The sequence below is a fragment of the Pinus tabuliformis genome, chromosome 6 (assembly GCF_031772625.1).
Source record: "Pinus tabuliformis cultivar Carrire ecotype Pingquan chromosome 6, CPIR1, whole genome shotgun sequence".
NCBI lineage: Eukaryota > Viridiplantae > Streptophyta > Pinopsida > Pinales > Pinaceae > Pinus > Pinus tabuliformis.
The window spans coordinates 1,259,340,457-1,259,351,361 of record NC_142292.1 but is presented as its reverse complement, the minus strand read 5'-3'; the positions used below and the strand labels follow the sequence as shown (position 1 = coordinate 1,259,351,361).

The 10,905-nt window shown below is 37.6% G+C and overlaps 1 protein-coding gene across 1 annotated transcript in view; it reads left to right on the top strand.

Moving 5' to 3' along the window:
- Nucleotides 1-7,660: 7,660 nt before the first annotated feature.
- Nucleotides 7,661-10,905, top strand: part of LOC149263238 (VAMP-like protein YKT61) — a 123,362-nt gene continuing 120,117 nt past the window's right edge. The window contains exon 1 of the mRNA XM_089425962.1: nucleotides 7,661-8,085. Coding sequence (XP_089282088.1) covers nucleotides 7,884-8,085 — 202 coding nt within the window. The 5' untranslated portion in view covers nucleotides 7,661-7,883. The remainder of the gene's footprint in view (nucleotides 8,086-10,905) is intronic.

The following is a 10,905-nucleotide window of genomic DNA, read 5'->3' as shown; positions in this document are numbered from 1 at the left end:
TTACTTGTCAAGTGCTCCTTGACGATGTCTTCAACTTGATGCCTTCTTGATGACGTTGACAATAAAATATGCCTTCTTCATGAATATGTCTTCTACTAGATGTTGAGATGTCTTTCCTCAAGTATGCTTGAAATATGATCCTTTCTTCAATGAGAGGGAGATCAATTGATTTCTTTGATGATGATGGAAATGCTTCTTATTTCTTCCTTTGAACGTAGAATGTAGAATGTAGAGGCTTCCCAATATGCTTCAAATGCAGAGTCCTTTAAATGGAGGTAGGTCTTTGAGGCCTTTCTTCTTCTTGCACACGTTGTGACGATGTCATCCTTATGACATGATGGGTAGTTCTTCTTGATGCTCTTCTTATGCTTGGCCCAAATGTATCCTTCTTTAATGGAGTGATCTTCAAGTCGCCTCTTCTTTTTGTTGTTGTCACCTTAGCTTTGATACCATGTTGAAAAATCTAGGGTAGCTAGATTACGTGATTTCCCTTACTTTCTTGTAGTGTAATTTTACTTTACTTGATGTATCTTCTTATATTTGATCATTATAGTGTCCTTTAATTATCAAAAAACTACTAAACAATGAAGATCAATGAGACAAGAGGACACAAGATGTAGGCTGCTAGCCAGGGCCAAAACCTCTCCTCTTGAGCGGAAAACCCACAATAATTCTTCTCCTCTCATGGAATGTTCAAATGAAGAATTCTAGGACCTATGACCATTGACAAAGACCCCTCCAAGACCAATTCAAAACCTTCTTTTTAATGAGATACTATTTCACAAAGTCAACGCCAGTCAAACTACAAATAGACTTTAGATTTTCGACCCATACTTCAGAATTAGGTCAATGCTTTAAAACTGCACTTTTTCGGTCTTTTTGAAATCCTTGCAATTTTGCACGCATGGATGGTCTAGGACATAATGAGGGTGTTTTTCTTTTCTTCATCGCTTGGGGAGCTGCTTCTTCCTTGGAAATTCAGTTTGAAAGATGATCCCTTTGATACTTGATTTCGGCCTCGTAGTATGACTATATTTTTTTGGCCCTTGCTGCAATAAGTGTTGTGTTAGTCCTTGCGCAAGTGTGGGAGTTCTTGCCCTAAAACAATCCCTTTTCAAATTTTGTTTTGGTTTCTTTTATTTCTCTTTCCTTCGCTAGATATTAGGCTCCTTTTTCTTCCTTGATTGAACTTCTTTTTGCTTGAGTGAATTTGTCCAAATGAGGTTGACGGTCTTCTTATATATATTGGTTGAACAACCCTTTCATGAGGTCGACTTATAATTTTGTAGGCTAACTTGTCTTGGAGGGACTTTGACACATTTATGACTCAAATAAATATCTTTTACATGATACAAAGTGCCCAATAGGGTATTTCACATATGACAATGACTCAATTGTCTTCTTGACTCATTGACAAAACCTAGAAGCACACAATGGATGCTTGAATTATAAATAAAAATGACCTTGAGAATGAAATCCATGCTTCAAAATAATAATAATTTTTTTTTCTTTTTCTCTTTACATCAAATACATAAATCCATGATTATATTAGACATTATGAAGACCGAACCTAGTTACACATTTCAACACTAAGTGTATCGTGTTCTTCCTTCAACTCCCTTTGAAGATGTGAGTCCTTTTCGAAGATAGTTGTTTACAAGATGTTTATGAAAACTTCCTTTAAGATAAATGTACTCCTTTCTTCCAAGATATCATCGAACTATTTCTTTGTTCTTTCTTCGAAGATGATGTCCATGAGATGTAGAATGATAAGATTCCTTGCTTTTAAGAAGATTAACCTCTTTTATGCTTCCATGCTGCTTCTAGATTTTCTTCAATGCATGTTGATAAGTTGCATGCTCTTCTTATAGAATAGACTTTTGCTATGTTTATTTGATTCTTCCATTCAAATGTTAAGCTCTGGTGATATCTTTGTATTAATGCTTGAAACAATATGTCACATTGGAGAACTTCTATGATGTTGCATAATGATCCTCACTTTGCTATAGTTTCACTTCTATTGAGAATCTTGTACTTATTATTTGCTAAATGACTGATTCATAATCTCTATGATGAAACTAATTGCTATAGTGCCTACATAATACTTATAACTATGGACAAATGTGTAGACAACATTTTGATGATCCAAACTACATGCTTCCTTTATGGCTTCAGACTTGCTAATTTTAAGAGAAACTTCCATCCTTCTGCAACTACGTATTCCTTGTAGAATTTTATGTAGACTCTATTTCTTCCAAGGCTATATGCTTCTTCAAAATTTAACTTCCATGACACTATAATTTGCGGATCCCAAGACTCTTTTACAAATGTAACTGCAATTGCTACTCTAAATGTCATTAAATTAAAGAAATTGCTTGCAAACTTGGTATTTGCCAACTTCTTCAATAGTAGGGTCCTTGTTGTCTTCAATGTTTGGTTTCTTCTCAACTTCTTCATCTTCTGCAATGTGAGCTTCACTTCTCTCTTTCCTTTTGTTGTTCTTCTTGTTCTTAGGATCTTTAGGAAAATCTATTTTATAATGTCCAAATTCATTGCAACCAAAGCATTATACTTTAGACATGTCTTGGTTTCTATGTGGTTGATAGGTGTTGTTGTTATTGTACCTATGATGAGGTTCAAATCTTCCAAATCTTCCAAACTTCTTCCTTGGTCTAGCAACAAAATCTTGAGCACTTTCATCGTTGGGTTTGGTGTCGTCCTTGGCTTTTAACCTCGCTTCTTCTAGAATGCATTATGCCCAAATTTCTTCAAATTTGGATTTTCTTTTTCTTGCGTAGATGCTACTTACAAAACCACTCCAATCATAAGGCAAGGGATTGAGTACGAAAGTTATTAATTCATAATCATATATGACTTCTATAAGACCTTGAAGTTAGTCCTTCAATTTTGATATCTTCATAAGATATGAGGCCACATATTCATCTTTTGATATCCTTGTTCTATAAAGTTGATTCCTTAGTGAAATTTTATTGCGTAGATGTTATTTACAAAACCACTCCAATCAGAAGGCAAGGCATTAAGTACGAAAGTGATTAATTCAACATCATATATGACTTCTATAAGCCCTTGAAGTTAGTCCTTCAATTTTGAGATCTTCATAAGATATGAGGCCACATATTCATCTTTTGATATCCTTGTTCTATAAAGTTGATTCCTTAGTGAAATTTTCTTACTGGTAGTATTGACAAAATATAGTTTGACCAATTTGTCATAGACTTCTTTGGATGTGGACAGATCTGAAACAAAGGAGATAAGATGGTCTTTTATAGAATCAAACAGGATCCTTTAAGCCCTAACTTCTCCCTTATTCTACTTGGCCACTTCTTGATCCTTGTCCTTGTCTGGTTTTGGAACTTTTCCTAGAATGTAATCCATGACTTCATTTTCTATGAGAACCAAATCAATTATCTTTTTCCAAGCCTTGAAATTAGAGGCTCCATCAAGTTTCCTTCCTTACAAAAAGATGCCATTTGACTGGAAGGTTGAGACATAGAGTATAGTAAAGTACTTACTTGTCAAAGGAGTGCTTTGATGATGCTTCCAAGAGTCTCCAAATATGTTCTTGAGTGGTGATTGCTATAATGATGTCTTCAAGGATGGTTGCTACAAAGATGTCTTCAAGATGCTATAATGATTTCTTCAATGTTGAATGAATAAGAGTTTGTCAACATTTTCAAGAGCCTTCAATGATATCTTTAAGAGAGAGAGAGAGAGAGAGAGAGTTATTTGCAATGGTCTCCTTCTACAATGATGATGATCCTCGTGTCTTCTTCTTTTACCTTGAAGTATAACTGTTGCAAATGGTGTCCTCAAAAGTGAGATAACTTCTATAGAAGTGTCTTCAAATATCCCAACAAAAGTGATCTTCAAGCTTCCTATCCTTCACCTTAGCTCTGATACCATGTTGAGAAATCAAGGTGCTTCTAGTTTAGGGTTGATTTCTCTTACTTGATAATTACTAGTGAACGTTTTATGGCTTCTTATTAAATTTATATTCTCTTCATCAAGCGATTAACAAAATGTACAAGACATGAAGATCACAAGAGACAAATAACACGAGAGATTTAGGCTCCAAGCCAAGGAAAAACCCCACGAGGGGGAATACCCAAGAAATCCTCTTCTTATATAATCATATCAAAGTGAGATATCCAAGACACGAAAGCCAAGACCAAGACTGCCACAAGACCCAAATCAACCCTCCTCAAGAATCTCCTTCAACCAAGTAAAAGCAAAAAAAGTCAATGCTGGTCAAACTTCACTGAAATTTCATCAGACCTCTAAAAATTTTGGACTTGCAGTGATGGCCAAATTTTGGCCCTGTAACAGCCTCATAAACTTCAGAAAGTGTCACACATGTGGACAAAAACTAGGGCAAAATACATAAATTTCTCTCTCCATTGAATTTGATCTCTCTCTCTCTCCTTTGACTTTCGCTGAAATTCTTCTTTTTCTTGCACAAAAATTGAAGTGATTGATTGACGATGAAATGAGGTCAAACTATCTTTTATTTATATATGTCGAGGAGGTTAAATAGTTACCTCTTATAGGTTGACTTGTCGAGGAGGGCCAACTTGGTTTGTGGAGGACATTTTGACTCTTTTTGACTCAAGAAAAAATGTTTTCTTTTTCTTACAAGACGTCCAAATGGGACTTTGACTCACATTAGTTTTTTCTTTTGAGTCGATAAACCATTTAAGCATGAAGAACATGCTTTGATTATAAATAAAAACAATAACAATGATCATAATAAACGAATATAATGATTATGTCAATAGTACATTTGAATTTCATTATGAAGATCGACACTAGTTACATTTCCAACATGGGTTAGGGAAAACAACAGAGAGAGCAGGGGAAGAAGGAGAGACATAAGAGATTAAGAAGTGAGCAGGGGGTAGTGGAGGAGGGTGAGAATAAGGAATTAGGGGTTGAGGTAAAGGGGTGAAGAAGTGAGAAAAATGCCTAATAGGAGGTGGAAGCCAAAAACACAAGAAGGGGAGCTAAGGAGAACACTAGGGATCGAGAGGGGAGTAATAAACCTCTGAGAGGAAGTAAGGGAAGTCAGGATATAATTAAACCACTTAGATAAACAAGGCCCAACAAATGTAGATAAACCTAGATTCCATGAAAATGCATGAAGGACGGAGAACCAAAGGAGAGAAAAAGTAGGAATGAGGCAAAACTGTAGGGCACAAGCACAAAGAAACCAAATTTGAATGAGCTGGTCAGGTTATGAAGGATTACACGTAGTAGCAAAAATATATTGGAGCAATCAATATGCACAATCACAATCAATGCCTCTGGCCTTAGTTGATCCATATATCAACTCTATCAGACCAAATACAACCGCCTTGTTTGCCTCTTTCCATGGATGACTGCTTATATGTAGTCGAAGGCACTCCCTATTCACCAAGCAACTCCCTTCTTGCCACTTCCTTGCATAATTGACTCGCTGCAACCTATATCCTTCCATGATGATCGACTTTCTTCCTTAAGTGTGCATACCTTTATACATTCCCTAGTTTCTGCATGCTCCAAGTTTGTGTTGTAGTTGCATGGATTAGGTTGCCAAATATTCTTCATTTTGTGCAGTGGTAGGGTGGCTGTGCAAGTTGCGAAGTGGAAACGTGGCCGTGCAAGTTGCTAAGTGGAAACAAACTACCTCCTTCTATTGTGATCTTGCGCCGTGATCACGAGATTATGTAATTGTTTAGATTGTGCACCCCTATGGGGATTGTAATCTTGCTCAACTGTTTCTCTGCAAGTTTCTTTTAATTATTCTGAAGCCAACTACATCTAGTTTGAATCCAAAACCTCATCCTTATAACCTAATCCTACATTTGTTAAATTATATGTCAATTTGTTTTCACTCCTAATATGAATTAGAAAAAAGTACTTCAATTTTTTTTTTTTTTTACAAAGTCGGGTGCTATATTAAGGTCTGAAATAAAAAAGAGGAGTCAGATCTCCAAAGATACAATAAGTGCCGGATACAGCTTGGGTTAATAGAGTTACAAAATGAGACTCTCTCTATTACCCTTGTCCTACTTGTTCTGATTCTAAAACTACTATAGCTGCTATAGATTCTTACAAACTGTCCTAACCAAAATTTACATTTAAAGACCATTTTAGTCGATTTCGATATGGCTAATTTGTCTTGCAGTAGACTCCTCCGGGTTCGGGTCCGCTTCTGGTTGTTTGGCACTTGAGGAGCTGGGTGCCGCTTTGTTTCGTTTATCCATCATCCATTGCAGTATTGAAATTGATTCTTCTGCATGGCTGCAGCGATTTGCTAAATGACGAAACTATTCATGCAATGAAGACACCCTGTGCAAAAACAGATCTATTTCAGCTCTGTATTTTTCATTCAGAATGCGGTTCTGGTCTTCCAGCCTTGTTTCGAGGATCTTTTGCTGATTCTCCAAAATGCGCTGCTGGGCTCTAACTTCTTCGAGTTCTGCTTGCAAATCTGAACAATGCAAGCAATCTTCACTTCGGTCCATTGGGATTGATAAGGGGGTAAAGAAACAGGAAGGAGGGAGCAGAGAGGTAAAAACGTGGCAGTCAAACTGAACGGGTGAGATAGGAATGGCAGCGGGAATTAAGATTATAAGAAGAGACCAGGAAGCACATAAAACAGGGGAAGTATACAGAGGAGCGGACTTTGGGGCGCTATGGATGAGAAGCGCAGCATAAATCCAGATCAGCTGAAAGAAGCAACGGCTTGCTATACTCCAGACATTCAAACCCGAGGAATCGCTGAGATTAAGACAGAGAAGAGGGAGCTTTCTGCAAGAACTAGGGGACAAGAAAGGCTTGCTGTGGAAAAGAGAGGGATTCACGACAGAGGGATTCGCGAAAGAGAGAAAGATAGTGCCAGAGAAGGGAAGAGGGATGTTGATTAAATAGCAGAGCTGGTGATCAATTAGGCGGGATCCAGGTTGACTAGTCACGGGAGGCTGAAGGGAAGTCTGCTGGCGAGTCTGAAAAGAGATCAAGTGTCTCAGAGAAACAGATCTGGTGAAAGATATGCCGACGGGCATGATGAAGTTAACCTGGTTACTGTGCCTTCTGCAGCCGTCGCGTCCAAAAAAGTACTTCAATTTATTATTAATCTATATCATAATCAAATATTTTAGAATGGTTATATTTTTATTAATTTATTCAAAATTTAACTATCAAAAATTCTTTTAAAGCACTGAATCATTTATATATTCAGAAATATAAAATTGAAATTTCAATTAACATACGAAACTTTAAACAATATAAAATTATAATTTCAATTACATACCAAACTTCAAAAAATAAATAAAATATTTAAACTCATCACTAAACTATAATAAACTTATTATACGTTAATTATTTTTAATTAAAAAAATAATTTATTACTCATTTAAAATGGGATGGATAACACATTGTAACACAAAAATAAAATAAAATTGAAATACACAATTTATAAGAATAAAAACACAAACCCAAAAATAATATAAAAATGTTAATTATAATAATGAAAAAGGTTGAAAGTAAAGAGGACCCCTCTATGCCATTTATTATTATTCTTTTCATTTTAAACTTTTGCTCTTTTTTATTACACGTTTCTACGCATACTGTAAACGTTTCGACAAGCTATAACATGCACCTATTTTTACTCATCAATTCGGGCATTAAATTATCATAGGAGATACCTCCGCACGCCCTTTGTATTTCTCGTGTACCGTTTCTCTGCTTACAAATCCCTCACTTTCCGCTGCCCTGTGCTGCCATTGCCTCTGCAGGTGCTGGATCGGATAGTTCCTCCGAGACCCGGAGTCCGTTGATCCACCAGAAATCAACAGAAGAGGCGTGAACCCGGATCAAAGGCCATGAAGATCACGGCTCTTCTTGTGATGAAATCTAACCCTAATCCTGCTTCTGGATCGGAATCCCTGCTGCTGACCAGCGCCTCGGATTTAAGCCAATTTGGTTATTTTCAACGGTCCAGTGCCAAGGAATTCATCATGTTCGTCGCCCGCACCATAGCCAAGAGAACTCCCCCTGGGCAGCGTCAGTCTGTACAGCAAGACGGTGTGTTTACCTAACTTAATCTAAGAATTCTGATTTCTCAGATGCCCATGAAAGAAAAATCACCTGCCAATTTCAAGAGGAATATAATTTGATTATTGATCTAGAAATAGTTCATGGATCCAAAGTTGAAATTCATTAAATTATTTAACATTAGATTATAAGCCTGTACATGGATTGTCTTTATTCCGGCTTTAGAATATGTAATTGAAGTGCATTTATTTTTTCTGTCTTTTTGGGAGGGGAATTTTGAAAATGAAGTTAAGGTAAGCTGGGCTTCTTATTAGACATGTATATATGCAGGATTGTGATATATTGATTGATGGGGTCCTTTTGGGAGGTATGAAGCCAGATGGATTTCTGTGAATTATGGGTAATTTGTTACAAAACACATGAAATGAAAATTACAGTACTGGAGAATGCTTGTGCAGAGAGTGGCTTGATTCAACGTATGAATATAGCCTGCTTGTCCACTTTTAACAGCTAATTTGCAACATGGATCACATCACATGAACTAGAGTTCTCACGCAAATGTTAACCTCCCAAATCATAGAGAAAATGCAGACACGTAATAAATGTGAAGTGACTATAGAGTTGCAAGTCTAGTAGCTCAAATTGGAACCCATGCTGGACAAGGTATAATGAATCATTCAGGAGCCTATAGTGTTTAATGCAAAGTATTAATGATGATCATGGTCTAAGGTCCGATCTGATGCTAAATATAATTGTGGTTTTTTTTTTTTTTTGTTATAGTAAAATGTGAAATTCTATTAAGCTTTAGCAAGAAATATCAAAGCTGTTTATGGTTTGCCTTGGTCTCCCACTTGGGGAACTAGACCAGTTACAGAACCACAAATTTTCCAACATCCAGACAAACTGTTTTTGACTGTTCATAAAAAGAAACATAAATTCTGTAATGCTTGGCTAAGAAGCTTGATCTAGTAACTAACTTGGAAATAAAAAACCGACAAAAGTAACTTAAAAACCAGAATGTCTGAGAACCATCATTTAGATTTTGAGGAATCTGAAGCATCCGCTGTAATGGGCTCCCTGCTGTTGCCCGAAGAACATCCAGTATCCGGGGGAAGGCCTAGTTGATCTTCAATACAGCCTAGCCACTTGTCCAGGTTCCTCATTGTACGCTGTAGCTCGTCCAGCATAAGAAGAATTTCCTTCTTAGCCTGTATTGACCCCTGGTATGCCCATATTTAGGCACCCAATCTGCTATTTCCCCAAGCGCTTCAGAGACTGTCAAACAGCCACATTCCTCAGCTATGTCGCTTTCCACCTGAGTAATTTCTTCCTGAAGAGCCTGCGGATTGTCAGCTCTGTATCTCTGCGTTGAGTTTGAAGCTCTGTGCTGAGCTTGGGAGCCCCCCTTGCTCCCAAACATAAGCAACCCCCCGATGACTCCTGGCTTGCTGATGAGGGATTGGGAGCTGGAACCTGAGGAAAAATGAAATGCCTGAACAAAGATAAGCATCGCTTAAGGATGGATCTAAGAGAAGAGTCAGCCAAGGAGGGATGAGAAAGCGAGAGAGCCAATGACAGGAAACTTGGGGCAAGGATTTGCAATAGGGTGAATGCAGAGGAGGAGACAAGCCAGGGAGGAGAAACCAAGACGAAACAGTCGAACCAGTCCAATGGGTAGAAACAAGCCAAAGAAGAGACTCTGTAACCTAGACCTTGCTAGGAGGGGGAGAAATAGGGTTAGTAAATCCTGGGGGCCACGCAGAAAAGGAGGACCGACAAATAAGAAAATAGCATAGAATAAAGGAAATTACCAAGCAAAAATAGGAAATCACCTCCATAGACATCCATAATGTTCCCCAACCCATGAAGTTCAATAATGCCTTTGCCTTCAATTTCATGTACCCAGAATTTACCACTTGTGCATGTAGATATCGACCCCTGATGAGAGTAAATCATCACTTCTGCAAATGATGGAAGAAATACATGGGAGATCTGGCCAAGGCTGGACTCCGAGGTGGTCTTGAATTTCCAAATATGCATAGCATTGAAATGAAAAATCTCCACTTGATCTTCGTCATAATATCTATACTCTCTTGGGAACGAACCTGCATCATATCCGAGCCAATTCACACAATCCCACCATCCATAAAATCTGTATGCTTTTTAGAATGAACTTGTGTCATGTCCTAGCCCGCTCACATGATCCCATTAGCCTAATGCATTAAGTAACTATGATGGCATTGCGGGGGGGGGGGGGGGTGCATGGTTGTGTCATCTGCCATATATGTATGACTGGTGGGACTGCGACAATGCGCTGCCCCACTTGTCCTGCCTCTGATACGCCATCTGGGGGCAAATATAATTGTGGTTATTTTACTGATTAAATAAAATTTAATCCACATTCGTTCATATTTTTGTATTACTAGCAATTTGTTTTTACAATTAAGTAATTTTGAGAGAGGTTCTTTTTTATGAAGCCTTTTCATGAGTAAACATAGCCAAACTGTCTGGTTAATGTTTTTTTTCCCGTGGAAAAAGTCGTAATTTTCATTAATAGAGAAAATTACATTTTGTAGATGTTGAGCATATGCATGAATTGAGGCATTGCCTGTCCAAAAAAAGGAAAAAAGCAGTGATATGGATCTCCTCGCAGGGAGCAGCTGATAAAAAGTAAAAACTGTGCCTATTCTTTCCTACCTTTCTTCTTTTCCACTTTCCTCCAACCTCCAGTGTTGGGAGTGGTTGTTACTATGGCTAATTGTTCCTCATTGGTATTTATGGGATGTTCTTTGTCTGAGTCCGAGCCTTCTGATCCATGTGCTCGTTTACTTCTGCTTATTTCCATTTGGG